The sequence below is a fragment of the Oncorhynchus kisutch genome, linkage group LG19, assembly GCF_002021735.2.
Source record: "Oncorhynchus kisutch isolate 150728-3 linkage group LG19, Okis_V2, whole genome shotgun sequence".
In the NCBI taxonomy this organism is placed as follows: Eukaryota; Metazoa; Chordata; class Actinopteri; order Salmoniformes; family Salmonidae; genus Oncorhynchus; species Oncorhynchus kisutch.
Window position 1 is genome coordinate 46,952,667 of NC_034192.2, and position 26,423 is coordinate 46,979,089.

The 26,423-nt window shown below is 42.9% G+C and overlaps 1 protein-coding gene across 1 annotated transcript in view; it reads right to left on the minus strand.

The window, feature by feature from the left end:
* wu:fb13g09 (multidrug resistance-associated protein 5) overlaps positions 1-17,084 on the minus strand; it is a 52,024-nt gene extending 34,940 nt beyond the window's left edge. The window contains exons 1-6 of the mRNA XM_020452956.2: positions 16,823-17,084; positions 14,897-15,100; positions 12,683-12,838; positions 8,920-9,067; positions 4,043-4,276; positions 442-615 (exon numbers count right to left, since the gene is read on the minus strand). Coding sequence (XP_020308545.1) covers positions 442-615; positions 4,043-4,276; positions 8,920-9,067; positions 12,683-12,838; positions 14,897-15,090 — 906 coding nt within the window. The 5' untranslated portion in view covers positions 15,091-15,100; positions 16,823-17,084. The remainder of the gene's footprint in view (positions 1-441; positions 616-4,042; positions 4,277-8,919; positions 9,068-12,682; positions 12,839-14,896; positions 15,101-16,822) is intronic.
* Between the last annotated feature and the right edge of the window lie 9,339 nt (positions 17,085-26,423).

A 26,423-nucleotide genomic window follows, 5' to 3' on the forward strand; every position in this document is an offset into this window, starting at 1 on the left:
ATGGCAGAATCGCCCTTTAACTTCCCCAAAACCCTTTTAAGGGGAATTAACAGGCTGTGCTGTAAAGGTTAACGGTCTGTGAAGTGAAGGACGTTCACTTTAGTTCTACAGTTATGGGGAAATATGATGCTGTTCATCACTAATACTATAAACAGGAAAGACAATTCATGAATGACTAAGTGCTGAGAATGAGATAAGTTCAAAGGAATCATGCTCCAAGTAACACTGCTGTCAAAATATTGTTTACTTTCATAGTGTATTCTAAAGCTTTGTTCCTAAATAAATAAACTATATGAAAAGGTAGCACTAAGATGCCTCTGAGTTAATGAAAGTGGAGTAACTTTCCTTTAGACATCGGTTCACATTTTTTCGTTAGTCAACACTTTTGTTTTCCATAAGGTGTGCATTCCTTTGTTAGGAGACATGTGGAGGACTTCCTACCATAGCAGGGTAGAAGAAGATGAATATGGCTGATCCAACCAGTGCAGTGGGTCCCAGAAAGTAAGCAGTGTAGGACAGACCCAGGATGCCAACCAGCGGGCCCCCGGCCAGCAGACAGCCCACTGAGACTGCCTCGTATACCCGCTGGCCATCGCTGGAGCAGATGTTGATCAGCTGTAGGGAGGGACATTGACACAGAATGTTAGTGGACACATTGAACATACCATTTACTTCACAAGGACATAGTGAGTCAAAGAGAATGAAATTAACCCACAGAATCCTGAAATGTTGCAATGAGAATAGTAGACCATGGACAAAGGGCTGAGACATTGGCACGACAGAGGATTTGATTTTTTTCATTGAAACAATCAAACTAATACAATGGAGTTATTTGTTATCTGAGACACACCTACAATGTAACCACTAGAAGTGCATTTCACTTTCAGAACTGAAGGCAGTGTCTGTGGGGTAGGGTTGAATATTCAGAGGTGGAAACTTTCCGTGGGAATTAACGGGAATATATGCAAATTAGTATTAATTCCATTTAAATGTAGATGTTTCTTTGCATTGGATATATTTACCATATCATATGTAAACAGAAACAGAAACCTTTATCATAAGTAGACATAATTGCAAATCATTTAATCCTTCCAATAGAAATACAAAACTATTTAGTTACAAATTTAACTTTAATTAAATGAGTTGACTCTTCACATGGGATGATTTCATTGAACCACAAAAGGGAATATTGAATGATCTCCAATGATCCATCGCATCTCCCAAAAACGTTTTCAACGTACATCTGTAAAATGATAGTCTAGAAACTAAAGCATTGGTTGTCATCCTCTCAGGCTTCCATGTCTTCTCCCTGGACCTCCTCAATGTCCACCTCTTGAACATCAGACTCTGAGGCCTCATCTTCACTGTCACTTTCCAACCTTGTTGAGGATGGCTCGTTGTCAGGCTCAAAAAGCCTCAAATTTGCCCAGATGGCCACCAATTTCTTAACCCTTGTATTGGTCAGCCAGTTGCGTGCTTTGGTGTGTGTGTTCCCAAACAAGGACCAGTTGCACTCTGAGGCGGCTGATGTTGGTGAGATTGAGGATGATGTAGGCAACAGGGGAGAGCCACAAAGTCCCTTCCACCATGTGGCTGATGAGATTTGTTGGCACGACTGCCATATTGCATCTCCATCCCAAAGCCCTTGCTTGGAAGTGTACTTCGCCAGACTGCCAAGAACCTTGCCCTCATCCAGGCCAAGGTGGCGAGACATGGTAGTGATGACACCATAGGCCTTGTTGAGCTCCACACCAGACAGGATGCTCTTGCCAGCATACTTGGGGTTCAACATGTACGCTGCGGCGTATAGTATGGGCTTCAGGCAGAAGTCTTCATGCTTTTTGATGTATTTCAGAACTGCAGTTTCCTCTGCTTGGAGCAACAGTGAAGTGGGCAGGGCAGTACGGATTTGCAATGGCTACTGCAGTAGGTTTCAGGAGATTCAGGCTGCTTACCACTCTCTCCCAAAATACATCATCCTCTTGATGGGGCTGTCCATATGAGCAGACTGTGTGTGGTACGGCCATTTCTTGGAAAGACTCCTTCGCCTCAAGGACACTGTCAATCATGATGACAACACCACCCCAACGGGTGTTGCTGGACAGCTTCAATGTGGTGCGCTTATTCTTCTAACTTTGTTTAGTGAGGTAGATTGCTGCTATAACTTGATGACCCTTCACATACCTAACCATTTCCTTGGCTCTCTTGTAGAGTGCATCTTCAGTGCCATGATGTCCTTGAGCAGCAGATCCAATGCATGAGCAGCACAGCCAATGGGTGTGATGTGAGTGTAGGAATCCTCCACTTAAAACAAAGCAGCCTGCCTGTTCGCAGCATTGTCTGTCACCAGTGCAAATACCTTCTGTGGTCCAAGGTCAGTGATGACTGCCTTCAGCTCATCTGCAATGTAGAGACCGGTGTGTCCGTTGTCCCTTGCGCCTGTGCTCTTGTAGAAAACTGGTTGAGGGGGGGGGGGGGTATTATGTAGTTAATTATTCCTTGCCCACGAAAATTTGACCACCCATCAGAGATGATTGCAATACAGTCTGCTTTCTCTATGATTTTCTTGACCTTCACTTGAACTCCGCATCCAGCAAATGAGTAGATAAAGCATGTCTGGTTGGAGGGGTGTATGCTAGGCGAAGAACATTCAGAAAACTCTTCCAATACACATTGCCTGTGAGCATCAGAGGTGAACCAGTTGCATAGACAGCTCGAGCAAGACATTCATCAGCATTTCTCTGACTACGTTCCTCCCTTGAGTCAAAAAAAACTTCTGACTCGTCTGATTCATCATTTTCACCTCGAATAGAAATAGAGGAACTTTTGTCAGAGGTTGCTTGTTGTGAGCGCAGAGGAAACTTTATGCACTTGGCCAGATGATTCTGCATCTTTGTGGCATTTTTCACATATGATTTGGGACAGTATTTGCAAATGTACACCGCTTTTCCTTCTACATTAGCTGCAGTGTAATGTCTTCACACATCAGATAGTGCCCGTGGCATTTTCCTGTAAAGATGAGAAGAAAAAAAAATGTAAAAAAAAAAAATCCATCTACAGATTAATCTAACTGCTGAACTATTTAACACCTTTGTAAGAAATGTTTTCAAATTAAACATGTATGGAAACAGGTGAATTAACACTCAGTTAGCAGGCTCAAGCAAGCTAAAACCCACATGGTAGCAAAAACTAACTAGCTGAAATTGTTAACAAGTTAGAAAGAATTTAAACACACGTTGCTGTAGGCTACTATTTACTAGTTAACAAAAAAATCATGTATGTCCTATAAAATATATTCACCCCACCCAGTATTGAAATAAAAACTTACCAGAAAGCATGTAGTCCTTGGCTCAGACAGTGTAGTAGTATGGGCTCAACAGCATCTCATTAGTGTGCAAGATCTTGAGAATAAGCTGTACATGTGATGGAAGAGTGCACTGCACATGTGATGGAAGAATGCACTGCGCATGTGATGGAAGAATGCACTGCGCATGTGATGGAAGAATGCACTGCGCATGTGATGGAAGAATGCACTGCGCATGTGATGGAAGAATGCACTGCGCATGTGATGGAAGAATGCACTGCACATGTGATGGAAGAATGCACTGCACATGTGATGGAAGAATGCACTGCGCATGTGATGGAAGAATGCACTGCACATGTGATGGAAGAATGCACTGTGCATGCAGAGGGTTGCAATTCCATTGAATTGGGAATAGTTTAACCAAAATATGCCACAAGACCTAGAATTGCCTTATGCATATCATACAAAAAAGGTTCACTGTTATAAGCTACATTTTTGATAAATTTAAGCAAAATTCCCCATATTCCCGGGCTAAACTTCCCATGGAAAAATTGCGTAATTTACCGTAATGTTCAGACCCTTTGTAATCCTACTGTGGGGTAAAGGGGTTGATTTGGTCCACCATCACTCAAACACCCTAGCCTGTTCGCAGATCTGTTTGGGCCCAGGCATGACAATGACCATAGGAGTTGCCTATACTGCACAAACAGATCTGGGACCAGGCTAACAATCACTCACCTCTCCAGCACTGATGTCTTTGGTGCTGCGCAGGCGGAGGATCTTGTGGAAGGCGAATGTGAGCGCTGCACCCCGGAGGCGAGCGGCAGTGCGGTAGTTGACGGCCCACATGAGCGCCAGCGACCAGGAACGCATGAGCTCCATCAGGAAGATCCCTGCCACTAGGGAGAGGCCGTAGGGCAGCCAGGCCTCCGCACTCTGAGAATACTCCAGCAGGGCACGCACCAGGAGAGCCTGGAAATGGGAATGAGGTGGGAAACGGAGAGGTAAGAAAGGAAGCGTAGAAGAGGGAGAGGAAGGAGGAGAGTAGGCAGAAAGAGTAGGCAGAAAGAGGAACATTTTGAGCCAGATTAGAGAGTGAACTGAAGACTTTGTAAGGACAATGGGAAAGATAGGCACAGTCTTAAATGATGACATTAGATGGTGCCCATCTTTCCCTTTCATTTGGGATTGAGCCATACGGATCTACAGTGCATTCGGAAAGTATTCAGACCTCTTGATGACTTTTTTCACATTTTGTTACGTTACAACCATATTCTAAAATTGATTAACTAAAATGAAAAATCATCAATCTACACACAATACCCCATAATGACAAAGTGAAAAAAAAATGTTTTGGAAAGTTTAGCAAATGTATTAAAAAATTTAAAACAGAAATACCTTATTTGCATAAGTATTCAGACCCTTTGCTCTGAGACTCAAAATTGAGCTCAGGTGCATCCTGTTCCCATTGATCATCCTTGAGATGTTTGTTTCGACAACTTGATTGGAGTCCACCTGTGGTAAATTCAATTGATTGGACATGATTTGGAAAGGCACACAACTGTCTATATAAGGTCCCACAGTTGACATTGCATATCAGAGCAAAAACCAAGCTGTGAGGTCAAAGAGCTCTGAGACAGGATTGTGTCGAGGAACAGATCTGGGAAATGGTACCAAGAAATGTCTGCAGCATTGAAGGTCCCCAAACAACACAGCAGCCTCCATGAGAAACAAGATTCTCTGGTCTGATGCAACCAAGATTGAACTATTTGGCCTGAATGCCAAGCGTCACTTCTGGAGGAAACATGGCACCATCCCTACTGAAGCATGGTGGTGGCAGCATCATGCTGTGGGGATGTTTTTCAGCGGCAGGGAGACTAGTCAGGATTGAAGGAAAGATGAACGGAGCAAAGCACAGAGAGATCCTGCATGAAAACCTGCTTCAGAGCGCTCAGGACCTCAGACTGGGGAGAAGATTCACCTTCCAACAGGACAACGACACTAAGCACACATCCAAGACAGCGCAGAAGTCTTGGGGCGGCAGTGTAGCCTAGTGGTTAGAGCATTGGACTAGTAACCGAAAGGTTGCAAGTTCAAATCCCCGAGCTGACAAGGTACAAAATCTGTCGTTCTGCCCTTGAACAGGCAGTTAACCCACTGTTCCTAGGCCGTCATTGAAAATAAGAATTTGTTCTTAACTGACTTGCCTAGTAAAATAAAGGTCAAATAAAGGTCAAATAAAAAAAATAAAAAAAATAAAAAAAGTGTCCGAATGTCCTTGAGCGACCCAGCCAGACCCTGGACTAGAACCCGATCTAACATCTCTGGAGAGACCTGAAAATAGCTGTGCAGCGACGTTTCCTATCCAACCTGACAGAGTTTGAGAGGATCTGCAGAGAAGAATGGGAGAAATACAGGTGTGCCAAGCTTGTAGTCATACCCAAGAAGATTAAGGCTGTAATCCCTGCCAAAAGGTGCTTCAACAAAGTACTGAGTAAAGGGTCTAAATCATAAATACTTATATACATTTGCACCCAAAAATACGTTCTCAATTTTAGAATAAGGCTGTAAAGTAATGTCAAGGGGTCTGAATACTTTGAATGCACTGTGCATAACAACTTACTGGGGTCATGAACTCATCTCAACATTAGACCACTCATGGTCTGAAAATGTGCAGGTGTCCAAAATTGTAATTACAGTAAGATTACCAGTGCTACTATAGTTCAATTTATGCCAAATAAATCTGTACAGTAGGCCTACATAGCACCCAGGCAGGAATGTGAGACAAATGATTCATTGTGTAACTTGTAAATACAGTTAATATTTAGTGGAATGAGGAAAGCTGCTAGAATGTACAGTAGCATGCCACACATGGACCTAGATTAACATCCATATAAACAGCCAGAGGTGTTGGAAACAATACAGCCATTCAATATCTCATTTAAGGAACCCACGAATTGAATTGCCTTTCATCTGAAATTGTGTTTAATATGGTTGTAATAAGCGCCCGCATTGTGGTGCAATATCGGCACACGTGTACTAATTTGGGGTATTTTAGGTAGGAGGGGGAAATGAAGTCCGAAGTGTGGCAGTTGGAAAAGAACAGCCTATTTCTGGGACAAAGTGTAATCGTGGTACTAATCTGGAGGATTAATATGGGTTTCACCATCTAAAGCTGGAGGATTAATATTGGTTCACCATCTAAAGCTTACTAATCTTCGGGTATGTTTTCATTTCAATTTTCAGACCAGCGTGAAATTGGATGAAGTGCTTTTTCAAACAGTTCGAGCTAGGGTAGGTATGTCCCGAATGGCAATCTATTCCCTGTAGAGCAGCGGTCCCCACCACCGGGCCGCACGGAAAGGATAAATCATAATTTTTTAAAACCGGTAAAATAAGAAAATAATTATATACAATATGGGCTATTTGTGCAGTAATTATGTTGAACGTGTTGCAGTCTGTTGGTCCTTTTCTCACCACTCTAATATCTCTGTCACGCCCACAACAGTTTGCAGATTTTGAATGAGTAATGTGCGCGCTGCGAGCAGTGTTGCCAACTAATTTTCAGGGTAAATTGCTAGAGGCAGGTTGATTTGTTGCTAAAAGTTGCTAAATGACGTTGTGATGTCATTGCGTGATAACGTAAAACTGCGTCATTACGTAGAATACACAATAACGTTACTCAAATTTACTGGCCATCTCGGCAAAAAATATGATTTAACATTTTTGTTAAGGTACAGGCTCCCGCTCTTTTCTGTACAATTTTGATTGAGACATGTTGTTTGATGTTGTAAGTTCTGTTCAAGATCAAACATTGGTGACCAACTATATTCACTGGGTTTGGCTCGTCGAACCCGTACTACTGCTGCTGTCAGCCAGCCAACAATGACTTGCAAATTGCTGCTGCTGTCTGTGCACGAGCTGAGCGCCTGCTGCTGACGTCACTCACAACGCACTTTTGCAGCCAGGCACATGTGTTGTGACTGAGTGTGTGACAGAGAAAACGTTTTTGTGTCATTTAGAGGGAAAATGCGTGCATTTTAGCATTTGAGTCACTTTTCAAAAGTTGCTAAAAGCTCCAAATACATTTTTAAAAAGTAGCTACATTTGTAGCTAGGTGCTGTCTGGAAATAAAGTTGCCAGGTTTCTCTGAAAAGTTGCTAAATTGGTATCACTGGCTGCGAGTTCATCACGGTCTGCGTGAGCTGTGTTGCCCGCTAACTTTTTACTAGCTAGCTACGTTAGCTGAAATAAACGTCGCTGGAGAGCTTCTTCTGAAGGGGTAAAGGATATTAAAAAGGCCCGAAGATGACGATAATGCAAAGATAGCAGAGCCCGAGGCTGCAAAAAATAAATTAAATAAAGCCTCATTCAATAGAAAATATGACTCCTACCTCAAATATGGTTTATTGCAACAGGTGACTCGCATGCTCCAAGACCCCTGTGCACAGTATGTGGAGATTGGCAAGCGATCTCCCCCTGGATTGCCTGAGTGTTTGAGTTATGAGAGCCACTGCAGAGATTTTTCAGAAAAAAAGTCACCACTGGCAGCACATTTCATAGATGAGGCATGGGTCGCAAAACTTGCTTACCTGTGTGACATATTCAACCTGCTCAACGAACTCAATCGGTCACTTCAGGGGAGAATGACAACTGTCTTTAAGTTGGCAGATAAAGTGGCTGCATTCAAAGCCAAACTGGAACTGTGGGGATGGCGAGTGGACATATTGGACATGTTCCAAACATTAGCAGGGATTTCGGGAGACTTGAGACTGGGCCGTCTTTCTCCCAGCTGGTGCACGGTCATCTAGCTTCGCTGTCAACGGAGTTTGAGTGTTACTTCCCAACCGCCAAAGACCCACAAAGCGTTAAGGAATGGATCCTCAACCCATTTGTGAATGTCCCAGGTGAATTGTCCATCTCCGTACAGGAAGAAGATCAACTCCTTGAGGTTGCAAATGACGATGGCCTTCAAAGTATGTTTGAGAATTTCACCTCTGCCGACCTTCCGGATTAAAATCAAGGCTGAATATCCTGAGATAGCCACAAAAGCACTGAAAACGTTGCTTCTATTTCCAACATCCTAATCTCTGCGCAACGGGATTTTCCGCAATGACGGCAACAAAAACGAAATTACGGAGTAGACTGGACATAAGGAACATGTCCTCCCATCACCCCTAGATGGGACCGTCTTGCTGCCTATGGAAACAGGTTCAGGACTCCCATTGATTCAGCGTCAAGGTGAGTTGCAATGTTTATTATATTGTTATTAGAGAAAAATATGCACTTTATGTTTTTATAATATCACGTTAGACCTACTTAAACTAAAATGTTATGAAAAAGCAGCTATACTAAACTTGTAGGCCTAATCGATATCCCACAGCCGGTCCTGGAAAATATTGTCTATATGAGAACGGTCCATGGTGCAATGGGTACCGCTGCTGGAGCATGCACAACTTTTGACCAGAGTCCTACAGGCCCTGGTCAGAAGTAGAGCACTACATAGGGAATATGGCATTTAGTGTGAACACATCCCCAGTCTCTGAGCCAGTATGCAGGCAGATTGAGGGCTGCAGCAGAAGAAAAGTAGTAGGAGGGATTTGGAGTGTACTTACTGGCCCAACGAAGCCAGTGACCATGGTGATGAGGAGAGAGAAGATGGCAACCAGCATGCGGGTCTGGCAGAACCTCCAGAAGACGCGAGACAGTGATGCCCCGTCTTTCCCCTTCTGTTTCAGCTCATCATACCACAGGTTCTCCAGTCTGACCATGGGTGGGGGTGTGGGGTGGGGAGAGAGAGAGAGAGAGAGAGAGAGGAGTTAAGATAGACAGATGAAACTGGAGACCATGGCAAAAGGATCTGATTAGCCTTCACCCAATTCAAACCTTTTCCTATTCAAGGGATGGCAAAAACACCTGGGCCTCATTTATAACCGTTGCCTAAATTTGACACTAAATAATTAGCCATTTCTGCAAAGATTGTGCACACACAAAAATATTGCAATTTATAAACTTGGCGCACGCCATATTTAATTGTATTTATTTAACCTTTATTGAAAGGCAAGCTAGAACTAGGCAGTCCCATCTAGGGGTGATGCATGCTTCTGATATAAATCACACACATTGTAAACCTGCGTGAGCGTGAAAGAGCATTATAACACCGCCTGAAAAACGTCCATCATTCACCTTTTATGGTGACAATGTGCTTATTTGCTGTATACATTGGAAGTATTGGAATTAGGCCTAATATTATGAATGAAATGCTCAGTAGCCCAATCTTTTGGCTACCATCGCTAAAAGAGATCTCAGTGATGTTGAATGAGGGATCTCAAAGGAGCACAGGGTGTTTAAGGGGTGTGAGTGTGTGTTATGTGTGAATGTGTGGGAGATTCTGGGGCAGCACCTGAGACAGGGTTTTCCACCACAATCAACAAAACACCAAATGATGGAATTTCTCGTGGAAGAATTGTCACGCCCTTCAAATAGAGTTCCAGACACGTATAGAATCTCTACCAAGGCACATTGAAATGGTTTTGGCGGCTTGTGGTAGCCCAATGCCCTATTAAGAGACAAGGTTGGTGTTTCCTTTATTTTGGCAGTTACAGTGCATTCGGAAAGTATTCAGACCTCAAACTTTTCCACATTTTGTTATGTTACAGCCTCTAAATAATTTTTTTCCCTCATCAATTTACACACAATACCCCATAACAACAAAGCAAAAACAGGTTTTTAGAAACCCTAAAAAAAGTTAATATCACATTTACATAAGTATTCAGACCCTTTCCTCAGTACTTTGTTGAAGCACCTTTGGCAGCGATTACATCCGAGTCTTCTTGGGTATGACGCTACAAAAGCTTTGCCATACCCGTATTTTGGGAGTTTCTCCCATTGTTCTCTGCAGATTCTCTCAAGCTCTGTCAGGTTGGATGAAAAGCGTCAGAGTGACCATCGGGTTCTTGGTCACCTCCCTGACCAAGGCCCTTCTTCCCCATTTGCTCAGTTTCGCCAAGCGGCTAGCTCTAGGAAAAGTATCGGTGGTTCCAAGCTTCTTCCATTTAAGAATGATGGAGGCCACTGTGTTTTTGGGGACCTTTAATGCTGCAGACATTTTTTTGGTACCCTTCCCCAGATCTGTACCTCAACACAATCCTGTCTCGGAGCTCTACGGACAATTCCTTTGACCTCATGGCTTGGTTTTAGCTCTGGCATGCACTGTCGACTGTGGGACCTTATGTAGACAGATTCCAATCAAGTTGTAGAAACATCTCAAGGATGATCAATGGAAACAGGATGCACATGAGCTTCATTTCGAGTCTCATAGCAAAGGGTCTGAATAAATATATAAACATGTTTTTTATACAACTGCAAAAATTTCTAGACCTGTTTTCACTTTGTCATTATGGGGTATTGTGTGTAGATTGATCAGGATATATATTTTTTAAATCCATTTTAGAATAAGGCTGTAACGTAACAAAATGTAGAAAAAGTTATGGGATCTGAACACTTTCCGAATGCACTGTATCTGTACGTCTTTCCAAATTAGTATGCACTCTGCAGACAGATGAAGGTGATAGATCAGCTAATATTAAGATGGTGATGGAAATTAGCATTTTGAGGACTAAATTATTATCTTGGAAAAATGCATAATTCATACCAGTATTTTACACTAAATAGACTAATTTAACATCGTGGGTCAGATTGATCACAAAAACGGCCAACGAGCCCAATGGAGATGAGAATGGATGGTAGGATAATAGTCGCGTGAGCATTACATGCAAGCATGTTAAATATGTGGTAATGCACTCTTTAACCGGTGTGTAAATTCTCCATAAAGAGGGAAAAATGCCTTGACAAAATGTATCATTCCTAATGGCTGGAAAAAGAGAAGGATAGAGCAGGTGTCACATCTAATTGATGTGTTAATGAGTTTATTAAAAACGTTACAGAGATACAAAGTGCACTAACCCGTGCACATTCTCCCGTGGGCAGATAATTCAAACTTTAATTGACATTTACCTCCGAGCTGAGTGAGAAATTACAATTAACACTATAACTACACTAAGCCGTCTATGCAGAGAGAGGTTTGCAGGAAATGAAACATTCAAAGCTTTGGGTAAATATATATCCATTGGAGTTTTTGGTTTGAATTGATATCAATGGTCGATACGTCAAGCAGTTTAACTTAGAGAAAAGCCTTTCAAGCCTGTAAAAGGTATACAAGCAAAATAAATCCTGCCCACTGTCTAGAGTCTATTTGTAGTGCACTATGGAGTGTAAATGCACATAAAGCAACTATAAATCACCTTTCACTTGTCTTAATAATACTGAAAGTAATAAAATAAGAAGTCGGTGCTACAAAATGTAGGCCTAACAGCAACACTTTGTACTGGCTAGCCTTAGAAAAAAAACCTGCCTAAGAAAACAAATGTGGTGACTGAATGCAGATAGGGGCTAGTCTGCTAGCTTTTCATGAATAGCACCTTCTTTTGGCACTCAAGTGTCAACTCTCCCAGGGGCTCTCCCAGGGGCTCTCTGGCTCGTCTCCCATCCCTCTCTTTGGTAGTTGTGTTACGTAACTGTTCTAGCCATGTAAACACAAAGTTAAACCCTCCACTCTACCTCTTTTTCTCAGACGTGGCACAAGCATATATCATTGTGTCCGTTTTCTGGGCCACGTTTGGACCCAGGCCAGGGACATAATGCGAGCTCTTCTCATGCCTCTCTCTCCTGTAGTCCCCTATAACATGTTATAAGCTTAGCTGACAGGAATTTCTGCTCTTGATCAAAATGTGGAAGTCGTTTTAAGATTTGAGTCACAAATGATCCACCATTTAATATGTCCTTCTTGTGTTCATTCATTCATGCATGAATGACAGATTCACCTCCATAAGGGTGAGGACACAAGACTCAAAGGATTGCTTGAGATGCTGTTTTGGCAGCCGCATTGAGGCGAGGACAAGGGATAATGACATAACCGTTCTCTCTGTAGGCAAGACTGAGCGAGGCTAGTCCTGGCTAACTCTAACACCCTAATCTCTAATCCTAGGCTATTAATAACACCCTCCCTAACCGCCATATCTCTCCTGGAAGTGACAAGATGTTCATCAAATCAGGCAATCAACCTCTGTGGAAGGTGACTCTGGGAAATCCCACAAACGGCAAATGTGGAGGTCCACTGAGATTACCTTGAGAAACCTTGGCTGCACTACTGTTTTCTGGTTAAACTCGTACAGGGGCAGGAAAAGTGATTCATCAAATATTTGTTGAAGGGGAAAACATTGGGTTTCTGATAAGATACAAAATAATAACCCTGTTGAACCTATGGAGAGTCAATGGACCATAGGGTGCTTGGGGATTGATGTTTGACAATAGCCTCACCTCTGACAGTTGAATTCAGAGGCCTCGTGGCAGGATAGGCCCCATACGTCATCTGTGGAGAGGCTGGATGTCTTGTGGGCCCTCCGTGCGAGTGGGGTGAGCCAGTGCAGAGTCATGAAGGAGAAGAGACCAGCGTTGTCGACTGGGTGCTGGTGCCTGCGAGAAAGCCAGGAGCAGAAAAGAACGGACTGAGTGAAAATCTAGGCATCATCTGGGTGCTAGGTGGAGAGAGATAGAGAGAACACACTGGCCCCTGAGAGAAAAGAAAAGAGCCCCTGAACCTTCACTTTGACCGGGGAAAGATGAATCATGAACCACCGTTGTTTGAACAGCAGTTTGCAGGCACTTCATAGAAATCTTGGGGAGCTGTGAAAAAAGTTCAGGGACAGTTTATCAGTCAGTGTGCGTTCAAACACAGAGCCCTCTGTTAGCGGGGGATAAGTCAATTCCCTTATCATGGCCTCCTGCTGCTCGCTTGAAACAGGAAGACTATAGATGAGTCCCAAATGGCACCCTATTCCCTTCAGAGTGCACTTATTTTGACCAGGGCCTATAGTACTGCACTATGAAGGGAATTGAGTGCCATTTGGGATGCAGACATTTACCCTATACACTCACAACTCAGCAGGGCACACTGTCTCATGTTGACATTGCAGGATTTATGCCGATTAGTAAAGGCTCTAAAACAGCGGTTCCCAAATTAGGGGTTGCCTAATATGAAAACGGGGTCGTGGGAGAATTTCCAAAATTCTGGAAATATATACAAAAATAAATATATTATAATATCGTCTTTGTATCTCAAAATCATTGTAATGTGGTTAACCTTAAAAATCGAAATGAAATTATTCAAATCTAAAAGAATTTTTTTTACCAGAGAGCTCCCTTAGATCATGGGAAAAGGCCTCACTTGACTGTTGCACTTGAATCATTCCCACGGTGAATGGCTAGGCCTGTTACGCTATGTGACTTCGATATTACCGTCCGCAATTGAAAACAATGTGTGGGGAGGCACAAACTCAAATCAATACCTTTGTCATATAGCACTGTTAAAAAATGTATGGCGGGCAGGCCGCTGCACTCTAGTTATGAATGTGTCTCCCTCTGCCATATGGACACATTGTATGATACACCAAAAGCAACTGGTGGCAAGAGAGCGGAGCACAGAACTCTGAGATACTGTATACTGCAGCAGGTAACTTCGATTGTAAACTACCACATCCACTGAGCGAACGCCTGTTTGCAAAGCTATGTGGAGATATGATATCAGAGCATGACAACGTTCTATTTCATACTGAGGCTTTGTGGTTATCGAGGGGGGAGTGTTTGAAATATGTTTTTGCTTTGAGAGAGGAACTGTTGTGTCTCCTTGCCTACGTAACAGACATATTTGGGAAACTGAACGCAAGCATGCAGGGGAAATAAAAAAAACATTCTACAGACAAGTGACCGAATCAGTGGAAATAATTCTTATTGGACAGAGTCTTTCAAAAGTGACCCATGCCCCCTTCCCTTCGGCTGTGCATGTTTCCTAACAAAAAACAGCATCAATAAGTGTCCCACACAAGGGACGACTGCTCACCTCCAATGCTTGGAAGAGCACTTTGACTTTGGTACCTACTTCCCAATCCGTTTGACTGTGATTCTGGCTCAGTTGCGATGCCGGTGAGTGAAATGTATCCAAATTCATGGGTCACTACAGAGGAGTTTTGGTTACTGACTCAAAGGGAATAGCCTGCCGTCTCCCTCTGGGTATTAAGGTTGCATTCAAAACAACTGGGAACTCGTCCGGGTTAGGGAGGGTTTGGCCGGCCGGGATGTCCTTGTCCCATCACGCTCTGGCGACTCCTTGTGGCGGGCCGTGTGTCAAGAAGCAGTGCGGCTTGGCAGGGTCGTGTTTCGGAGGACACATGGCTCTCGACCTTTGTCTCTCCCAAGTCCGTATGGGAGTTGCAGCAATGGGACAAGACTAACTACCAATTGGATAATACGAAATTGGGGAGAATTTTTTTTTTTTTTTTATATATATATTTTATGTGATGGTGAGTTGAGAAGACAGTCAGAAATAATGCTAGAATGTTTTTCAATTGACTGTCATAGCCCAAAATAAAAAAAATAAACATGGTCGAGGTCACAAGAATTTTCAGATATCAAAATGGGGTCGTGGGCCCAAAATGTTTGGGAACCCCTGGCCTAAAAAAAAGTGTGCTTACTTACTTGTGTGTTATCCTGAAGGGCTTCAGTATCTGCAGGCTGTGACGATAGCGGCCAGCCCTCCGCCTGGGACTGGTCCACGGCACAACCTCACTCTGGCCTTCCTCTTCATCGGGGTCGGTTAAGGTTGGGTTTGCGGGGGAGGTCAGGGGCAAGCCTTCCACCCTGCCAACTGCCTCCAGAGCATCAGGGAACATGGCTGACTTTCTGTAGAGGGGAAAATGCAAACACAAAAGTTAGTTGACATGTAAAAGTGTTCGAACTGGCCCTTTCTGTGCAAAACCTGGGTTGGAGTTGAATTAGGGTTTTTGGAGAGACACTTAAACAATCTGAATAACCTAACAGCAAGTTTGAGTGCAGTGATTTCAAGCACTTGAGTTGAAAAGTCCTCATAGCAAATAATGGGTCATTTTCAATTCACGATCTTGGTGGGAACCCTTTCTATCCATCTATTGCCTAACCACCTCTCCTCTGAGCCCTATTAGAGAAGTCTATTTGTTTTGCTGACTCACCTTGTGGAGACCTGGTATGACTGAAAAGCACCTTGCTCATGTAACAATATTGCTTCTGGCCCTCTCCATGTTCTAAACTAGGCTTGAACCAGAGACCTTCTGAACACATCAACAACAGCCTCCCATGAATCATCGTTACCTATGGCGCCACAAAACCTGCGGCCCTTGCAGGGTAAGGGAAACAACTACAAAAAACGTCACCGATTTTAACGCTATCTAGCTAGCCATTTCACACCAGTTACACTAAGGTTGTCCCCCCCCCACAGCCCTCAGCCACAAATATGAAGTGCTTATCTATTTAAAGACGGCCCACTGGCGGCTTCAATGGCTTGGGAAACATTGAGAGGAGGGAGGATATTTGAGCCGCTTGTGTGTTCAGTGATCCTTCTATGGCAAAGCTCCATGATAAGGTCACTCAGAGTACGTATGTTGCATACGACCTTGACCTTGACCAGGGAAAAGACAGCAATGTGGACTGGAGACGAAAGGTTTATTTAAGAATGTATTTATTGACAGACATGCTGCCAATAAAGTTTAGCAAGGAAAAGCAGCCATATGTCTACTGCACCCAATGGGTCAGACACACACAGTAAAGTAGCATGTTGCAAGAGTCAGTTACATGTACGTCAGACAGATCGTATCGATATATGCGCTGAGAAGTAGCACTGTACGAGTCAGTGGACAGTGTCTGTAGCATGAGAACTGCAGAGAAGTGAGACGTTTCACTTGACATACGCGAGAAAGATCACACTGATTTTCCCTCACTTCCAACCTTTATCACGTGGCCCCTTCATCATGTGAAGTTGGTCACCAGGCTGATAACTTTGCAGAACCAGCTGCTATAGCAGAGACCAGGCCTAAATAATTCTTAAAAACAGCCACCGCCAAGGAAACAGCCCCTGGATTGCCCAAACATGTTCAAGTGATCAAGTTTACATCGGTTACATGATCAAGTTTACATCGGTTATACAATTTCCTTATGTCAAATAAGTCCTGTAGGATGGGTAAGTGCATGGACTCAATAGTCCACTAAAAACATGAACTCAGCGAACGATAAATGGACAAAACAAAAATATAGAATGATGCCAAAGCAGGTTAATATTAACCCAAGTTCCATTGTAGACTACTTTTGATTGACCCACGTTAAAAAGGATGTGACCGGAGCATAAGCAAACAAAACATTTTTGTTAACCCTACATTCGAACTGCCCTGTTTGCTGGAAATGTCAAGTCCAAATAAATTTGGTCATTCAGTACAAAATCAAATTTATAAATTTAAAATAATGTATTGAAGTAATTCGAAAATTGTATATAAATGTGTAACAACCACAATCACCAACATCCTTCACAATCATCATCTCCAGTGAAACATTGTAAAAAGTTGTCAACATCTACATTATTCTGTGTAAGAAACTTACATGTGCAAGTCTGCAGTCTGCCCTCAGTTGTCCCCCAGCGGCGTAGCTCTCAAATCTGATGTTTATGAATATTGGTTGAGGTATGGTCATTGGGTTTGATACCACTTTCGAAGGTTGCATCTAATTTTCTCTTAATAAAATACATAGGCAACACTTCTATAACATCAACTTTAAAATAATTAAAAGCCATGTCCCACAGAATGTTTCTTGCTAGTTGTGTTACCACTTTTTCCGGACCTCTCTGATGAGTTCTCAACTCAGCTTTTCTTCCACTCAGTGCATACGGAATTCCCGATATCCACCTGACGTCATCGCTGCTCAACCAACCGTAGCCTTGCTTGCATCGTCGCCGTAGCAACGTGAATGGTGACTACAAGAAAGCCACGTGGTGATCTCCAGCAGGGCGCGCGAACAGCTTACGTTTCTCTGTCTATATTTGGCTATGGAGAGACGGGAAACAGCAGTCCAGCCAAGTCCAAGAAGCTGAGTTGTGTGCTCTTTGGCGCTTAGTTGGGTTGGGTGCATGTGATTTCCAAGGAAGAACAATAATCTAGATAACATGGTGGCTTTAAGCATGCCTGCATTGCATCATGAATGGATGCAAGCTCCCCAAATACAATAAGGAATATTGTGCTCTGTTGTTGCAGATGCACAGATTCCTTATGAAAAACACAGGGTTGAGAGGCCTACGTAATTTCTTCAAAATCAACCTATTTTTCACAATGTATTTCAATAAACTATTGAAACTGAAAAATAATTTGGTGGGTCCTTATGTTTGTCCTATTTCACACATGTACAAGTGTGTATTAATTTGCGTGTGTAAACTGGAAATGTGTTTCTTTACATTTTCCAACTCTCCCGAAACACCCTCAGAGTGGAATCACAGCTGGGGTCTGCAATTATTAACGGTGACCATTGAGTAATTAGGACAGATTTTTCACCTTGTCAGCTCAGGGATTCGAACTAGCGACCATTCAGTTACTAGGTTCTAACCACTAGGCTACCTGCCACCCTGTGTTTGTGTGTATAGGAACTGGTGCCGAGGGTAGTCATTAGCATTCTTACAGTTGGTGTAATGGCCAGGTTGTAGCTCTTAGTAGGGATGTCTGTACCAGGCTTTGTTTACCCAGCTGACAGGGGAGTGGGCGGGGGAGACAAAGTTATATTTTTTTGCAATTGAATAGTCAGTCGGCCCCTGGCAAGATGGGATGAAAAAGATAATGTTTCCGGTAGATGTATGAATAACAATAAATAATCAAGCTTTGAAGAGTCAACTTGAGAGGTTGAGAAAGTTGAAATACCCATAGGGCGCACTGCACTCATTTATTATTAACACCTCAGATACAAAGATTTAGTCTAATCAAGTCATTATGGCCAACATCCATTTCTATTCAGAATCCACTGTTATCTAATAGAAAAATACTTGATGACATTGCTGCTTCTTGTAGAGATCCCCAGGGTGGCCAATGGACGAATCATCTCACCTCTGAATTAGTCTGTGACCCCTGTTGGCACGTCAAACTCTTTTGCATTGTAAGTGCTGCTTATCCTTGGCCAGTGATGTGATCCACTCCGAACTAACACGCTTGTAAAAGCCACTTGAGGACAAGAGAAACTGTGTTGTTACAGTATGAACATTTTTAAGAAACCATAACTCTTTACAGTGTCCTCTATGGGTTTTGAGAGGCAGCGCAGTTGTTTCTTTGTCCAACCCAGCCCATGCAGTCCAAACACTGAAGTTAAAGGGAGACTGCACTTCCCAATTTTGCCTCGTTTTGAAGATTGCTCATTAAGAAATGCAAGCAGCCATGACTAAAGCCAAACAAGGGTCGTGGGGGTGTGGTTTGATGTGGGTGTGTTATGTCAGAGAGGAAAAAAAGGTGAAGCAAGAGGTTTCTCTCTTGACAAAATCTGTCCAAAATAAGCCCAATGTGTTTCTCACAGACCTGTAACTTCTTCTTTAAGAGGCTCCTCTGTCCTCCACTTGTTACCTGTATTAATGGCACCTGTTTGAACTTGTTATCAGTATAAAAGACACCTGTCCACAACCTCAAACAGTCACACACAGTCCACTATGGCCAAGACCAAAGAGCTGTCAAAGGACACCAGAAACAAAATTGTAGACCTGCATCAGGTCTACAATTTTTTTTCTCATTTTGTCTGTCATAGTTGTAGTGTACCTATGATGAAAATTACAGGCCTCTCATCTTTTTAAGTGGGAGAACTTGCACAATTGGTGGCTGACTAAATACTTTTTTTGCCCCGCTGTATAAATATATTTTTTAAATTTTACCCCTTTTTCTCACCAATTTCATGGTATCCAATTGTTAGTAGCTACTATCTTGTCTCATCGCTACAACTCCCGTACGTGCTCCGGAGAGACGAAGGTTGAAAGTAATGCGTCCTCCGATACACAACCCAACCAAGCCGCACTGCTTCTTAACACAGCGCGCATCCAACCCGGAAGCCAGCAGCACCAACCTTGGTTAGCGCGCACTGCGCCCGGCCCGCCACAGGAGTCACTGGTGCGCGATGACACAAGGATAACCCTCTCGGCCAAACCCTTCCTAACCCGGAAGACGCTAGGCCAATTGTGCGTCGCCCCACGGACCTCCCGGTCACGGCCGGTTACGACAGAGCCTGGGCGAGAGCCCAGAGTCTCTGGTGGCACAGCTGGCGCTGCAGTACAGCGCCCTTAACCACTGCGCCATCCGGGAGGCCGAATAACATGTCTTTTTCACCACAGCTGCCAAACTAACCCTGATTCAGATAACCATCCTTCTCATGCTAGATTACAGAGACATCATTTATAGATCGGCAGGTAAGGGTGCTCTCTCAAGCGGCTAGATGTTCTTTACCATTCGGCCATCAGATTTGCCAGGAATGCTCCTTACAGGACACATCACTGCACTCTATACTCCTTTGTACACGGGTCATCTCTGTATACCTGTTGCAAGACCCACTGGTTGATGCTTATTACATTTTATGAAACCCTCTTAGGCCTCACTCTCCCTTAGCTGAGATATCTACTGCAGCCCTCATCCTCCACAAACAACACCCGTTCTGCCAGTCACATACTGTAAAGGGTCCCCAAAGCACACACATCCCTGGGTCGCTCCTCTTTTCAGTTTGCTGCAGCTAGCGACTAGAACGAGCTGCAACAAACACTCAAACTGGACAGTTTAATCTCAATCTCTTCACTCAAAGTCTCAATCATGGACACTCACTGACAGTTGTGGCTGCTTGGCGTGATGTATTGTTGTCTAACTTCTTGCCCTTTGTGCTGTTGTCTGTGCCCAATAATGTTTGTACCATGTTTTGTGCTGCTACCATGTGTTGCTACCATGCTGTGTTGTCATGTGTTGCTGCCTTGGGTCTCTATGTAGTGTTGTCTCTTGTCGTGATGTGTGTGCTGTCCTATATTTATATACACTACTGTCCCAAAAGTTTAGGGTGACTTTTGTCCATTAAAATAACATCAAATTGATCAGAAATACAGTGTAGACATTGTTAATGTTGTAAATGACAATTGTAGCTGGAAACAGCTGATTTTTAATGGAATATCTACATAGGCGTACAGAGGCCCATTATCAGCAACCATCATTTCTGTGTTCCAATGGCAGGTTGTGTTAGCTAATCATTTGAAAAGGCTAATTGATCATTAGAAAACCATTTTGCAATTATGTTAGCACAGCTGAAATCTTGTTCTGATTAAAGCAATAAAACTGTCCTTCTTTAGACTAGAATATCAGCATTTGTGGGTTCGATTGCAGGCTCAAAATGGCCAGAAACAAATAACTTTCTTCTGAAACTCTAAGCTGTTAACACTGCCCAAAATCACTTGCTAGCTAGCTAAGTTCCAACTCTGTGTTTGTCAATGAAGCTAGCAGGCACATTGAGCCAGGCTACAATCAGCTTATCAGGTCACTGGCGAGTGGCTATGTGTGTGCTTCATTGCTATTTGTTTTTTGTGCATCTTGTTTTTTTTATTTTAAAAAATTATAAAAAATTGTGCATCTGTCCGGCAGTGTTTCATATGGAATCATGTTACAAAACAGGTCGCGGGGGACAAGATGCTTCTGAATGGGTTTTGGAATTTTGACAGGTTGCAGTTGGGATACAAGTGCGCTCTGATCATCTCAATTCTCATTTTACCCCAAAAAGTGGCAGACACTATAAAACACACTAGCAAGTGGCCGCACCATAAAGAGCTTATGGCCAAGGGTCATTTCAACATGACATTGGAGACTTATCTTATGTAAACAAGTCGTGAGGCGGTGTGTAATGGGCAGGTCTGTCACACTGTCTGGAGGTTCTGGCTGCTATGGTTGAATACAGTGCACACAACTGATAGAGCGCAATAAGCACAGCAGCTTCTCTCATGTTAGTGGGCACTGGGTAAGATCGCAACACCCAACCCTCCTGTAAGTCGTGACAAACTCACTTGCACAACTCAGTTTGGAACGAGACTGACCTTATGACCAAAATTATCCTATTAAGACACTATACATGTTTGAATCATATCGATGCCACAGAGGCCATTTTAAACGAGACAAGTTGTTTCTAAGCGACAGTTGTCCTTTAACACTGTTGGAAAGGTGAAAATCAAGGGTTTACTACGTAGGTTAATCTCCAATCCAGTCATGACCGATCATTGGATAGGTACCAATAATGAAGTGAGAAAGGGCTGAAGGAAGGCTTGTCATAGTATTGGAACAGGACCCAGAGTCTCGCTCTCCATTTCTTTGATCATTTGTATTCAGCCCAATGCCATCATCTTAATACAGTGATGCCATCTCATGGACTGGTTTCTCTGTACCACCGGCAGCCAGCAGAAATCAATACATAAACCGGCCCAGAAAATCATTGGAGTCGTCTCACTTTACTGAACTGGGAAATTTGCTGAATGCCTGAGATCAATGAACTGGATCCAGTCTCCTCTATCCATTTCCTGGGTGATTCCTGATATGTAGCAACCGATGGCTGAGTTTGGAGAAAAAGTTCCATAGCACATACAGAACTTTGTTGCTATGGTGAAGAGACTGAGAGAAACTCTTTTAGATTGAGGGAGCGCTGGGTCAAAGATGGAATAGTTAAAGAGATGGTTCACTCAATAGTTTGGCAGATGTTTCAATAAATCAGAAGTGGTCTAAAGTCAAATTAAGGCCATGCTTATCTTTACTGTGAGTAATGCTCTATGCATTGGAAGAGATCTGCAGACTTCAGGCAAATGAATGGGAAATATAAAGCACCAACTGGATTTGGAGTGTATCCCTTTAAGACTAGCTGTGTCAGGCTGGAGCAAATGAAGGCCTCATGCTGCTCTGGTGCACTTCACACGAGGAAGAAATCATTTAATTCTCCTGCAAGACAGAGCAGGCGAGCTACACCAGCAATTTGACAGCATGCTCAGTGGTGGCCTTCAGAATGGTGTCGACTTCTAATCAGCAACTCTAATCACATTATCTCAATGCTAGAAATTCATAAAGTCAGAGATCCAAACCTGGCAACCCATCTCATAATTGGGCCCTTACATGACCTGAATAATAACCAATGTAAATGTTACGGCTGGATAAGTTACAATCCTATTAGCTTGCTATTGGGATTCTTCTTTACCAAGAGGCGCTGAAATCCCTGGGCAATCTTTGGGGAGCATGGCTTACAACTTGACTATCAATCAGGCCTAATAATAATACATTACTTTCATTACACTTCTCAAATGTCTACTGAGGATTTCTTTTTAATATTACATACAATGAAAACAACAAATATTTAGAATCAAGGCAGGTAAAATAGCAATAGTGGGTTTGGTGCAAATACGTATTAGATTGGGACTAGGACTATGAAAAAAATAGAAGTGAGTTTTAATCCATTCATGACTTTAAATACAAGCATTTTGAGGATTTTGAAGCCGATCCTGTAGTTAACCGGTAGCCAGTGGATTTTGGCCAGGATCAGGGTCATGTGGTTTGACTTCTTGGTCCTGGTCAGGACTCTGGCAGCGCTGTTGGTTGGATTAGTTGGAGCCTCTGTAGTGATTTGGCTGGGAGGCCCCCAAACAGCGCATTGCTGTAGTCAATCTAAGAGAAGTTGAAGGCGTGGATTAGTTTCTCTGCATCTGGCTGGGAGAGTGATGGTATGACGCGGGCAATACTTTTTAGATTGACTTTTTTTTGGAGGGGTGGGGGGGTCATTGAGGGACAGAGAAGGATCAAACTTAACTCCTACGTTTTGTCTTAGCTTTTCTCTCAGTTACTCTACAGTAAAGGATAAAAATCTATTTGAAACGCACTGGGCCGATGCAGATTAAATAGGAATTACACAAAGAACACTTAAATGTATTTACCCGTTTTCATAGGTAGTCTTATAATGAAGAGTGATTGATGTTTGACTCAATCCTTTTGGTAATGACAACCATAGTAAAATCAGCATGATAACTGTGATACAGTATGTGTTTGTTTTTCTGCTGTGGTTGTTTTTTACTCAAGTCATGGGAACAATATTAGCATGTTTTACACACCGTATTCAAAACATCTAAGTGACTTTCGGATGATTTGGACATGTACGAAAATTATATTACCGGTCCCGACTTGAATGGGATTTGTGCCACAAATGCTGAAATGTTAGCATGTGGAATCAGTACCAGGGAAAATAAAACAAAGCATGGATTGCTGTCATACAGTACCTTGTCCATAGACCGATAACAGGGTAAGTAACCCAATGTGTCAATTTTGTAATTTTGGTGAACTATCCCTTTAAACTTATTTCAAAGCATTGACTGTAAATAGTCCCTGTGCCCAAGAACGCCAAGGTAACCTATCTAAATGACTATCGCCACTTAGCACTCATCTGTAGCCATGAAATGCTTTGAAAGGCTGCTCATGGCTCACATCAACACCATAATCTCAGACACCCTGGATCCACTCCAAATCCCAAACCGCCCCAATAGATCCACAGATGACGCAATCTCTATTGCACACTGCCCTCTCCCATCTGGAAAAGAGGAACACCTATGTGAAAATGCCTTTAATTGACTACAGCTCAGTGTTTAAATCCATAGTGCCCTCCAAGCTCATCACTGGACTTTTGACGGGCACGTGAAGAGGCACGACAACACCTCTTCCCCCTCAGGAGGCTGAAAAGATTTGGCATAGGCCTGCAGATCCTCCAAAAGTTCTACAGTTGCATCATTGAGAGCATCTTGACTGATCCAGCTGCATCACCAACTTGGTATGGCAAATGCTTGGCATCCTACCGTAAGGCACACAGAGGGTAGGGCGTACTGCCTAGTTCATCACTGGGGCCGAGCTCCCTGCCATCCAGGACCAACATACCAGGCGGTGTCAGAGGAAGTCCCTAAAAATGGTCAAAGACTCCAGCCACCCAAGTCATAGGCCGTTCTCTCTGCTACCACACGGCAAGCAGTAACGATGCACCAAGTCTGGAACCAACAGGACCCTGAACAGCTTCTATCCCCAAGCCATAAGACTGCTATAGTTAGTTAAATAGTGAACCAAATATCTACCTGCATAGAATTTTTGACTCATCACATACACTACTGATACTGTTTTAACTATCCTGTTGCCTAGTCACACTATTCCTGGTTAAATGTACATATTTACCTCATACACCTTGTGGCGAAATCCTGCACGGAGCCTTCACCATGCGCTGCCAATTTAAGAGTGCATCAGCAGTAAGGAAGGAGGAAATAAAGACAGCTCTTTCAGCTCTCTGGGGAGGAGCTCTTGGTTGGCGCGACAGTTTGATTGTGTGTGCTATGCTGCAGATGTCCTTGTTAATTTTTAAAGTATTTAACTCAATCATTGGTGTGACGGCTTGTCAAGAGAATTTTGTTCTCGTGTTCATTAACCAATTCAATTGTAATTACTCAGTCTGCTATATCAGGATTTGTAAGATACTGATATAAATGAAGACAGACGGAGGCCCAGTCTACAATAGTACAATAGTTAAATGTTTATTCACGGGAACGTTCTGCTTATCATTTCCTGTACATTGGTCTATCTACCACACATTTCGTCATAAATACCCCATCTCCTCTCAGATACAATGGCAACATAGTTCACAAGTCTTCTCCTACTCATGCACATTTTCTGCCACCTGTTAAACAATCTACTACAAGCCCAAGGTCTCTCCCCTCCCTGGGTGGGGACAGAATGTCCTGTAAGGAACACAGTATTCCAGCCGGTCTGACGATAGCTCCATTAGTTTCTAACAAGGAACAGAAAGTCCGTGTTCTAATTCAGAACTAAAACTACACACATTATATTCAGTGTTATGATTATATTAAGATTCATACATTCATACAGTGACAGGGTAGTATTCTGTTTAGTTATAGTTCTACGTTAAATGTATAAATCATTTAGTCATTATTCATATAAATCCCATAACACCGCTCTAGGTTGTGGTTGCTATCGTTTGGGACCGCACCTGTTATGGATCGCATGGATTAGTAGCAACATTGTTGTGAAGCTTTAACATACAAACCATCGGATGGTCAGACAGGACAACTGCCAGCCTGAAGACCACAGCTAAGATCTCTTGTTCTCTTTCCTCTATCGATCCAGTGCTTTACCCTGCAACAGATTTTCTATTTTTCAAATGCACTTCCCATTGATGTTCATTAGAGCTGGACTATTATTGCCCTGCCAGGATTATTTGGGTGGACATTTTAGTTAAAAAGGGAGGTTGTTGCAAATTGTGTATTGTTATTTGAACTGTATTGAGGCGGGGTGTACTAATGACATGTGGCCGAGAAGATTGGGGACATTTTTAAGGCCTTTGTTGTGTCTATGAACACCCCCCACATTCATACCCTCTGCACTCCTCCACTGAAAGACAATACATATTCCTCTGTTGATGACTGGGTTCTTTCTTGTATGAAGTTTCTGTTCAATTGCTCTGCCATTATTATTATTATTGTATGAGGTATTCTTGGTGGGGTTACCCCTGTGCTGTGATGTGGGTTTTATATGGTGTGTATTCTCTTTTCTCTCCACTGGCTATCTGGGAAACAGGCTACACTCTAGGCCGTCTCTTCTGCTGTGTGTGGGTCTGGTAGTAGTACTCTCTCTATTCTACTCTTTTCCTTTCGGCATGGTTAATACCTGCCTGGCGCCCGAACAAAATCTGTATCTTTACCCCGCTCTAATAAATACCGCTACAACCTGCACATTGACTATGTACTGGTACCCCGTGTATATAGCCAAGTTCTCTTTGTATTTATTATTACTTTCCTATTATTTCTCAATGATCTTTCTCTCTGCATTGTTGGGAAGGGCCCCGTAAGTAAGTATTACAACCTGTTGGTTACGAAGCATGTGACAAATAAAATGAGATTTTAGTCTCTCCGGATAAGAATGTCTGTAAATGACTAAAATGTATAATTAGCACAATCATGTTGTATGACCATATAAAGTCAACTGGGGGTGTTCTACAGTGTGGCTTTCTGCAGATCACTGTCTGAAAGAATGAGAAATGCAACGCCCTCTATCATTTATTTCACCCTCAGAATCACTCAGGAAATCACAATTCACTCAGGCAATTAATTTCTTTGAAATTTCCATCTACAATTTTGTGAGAG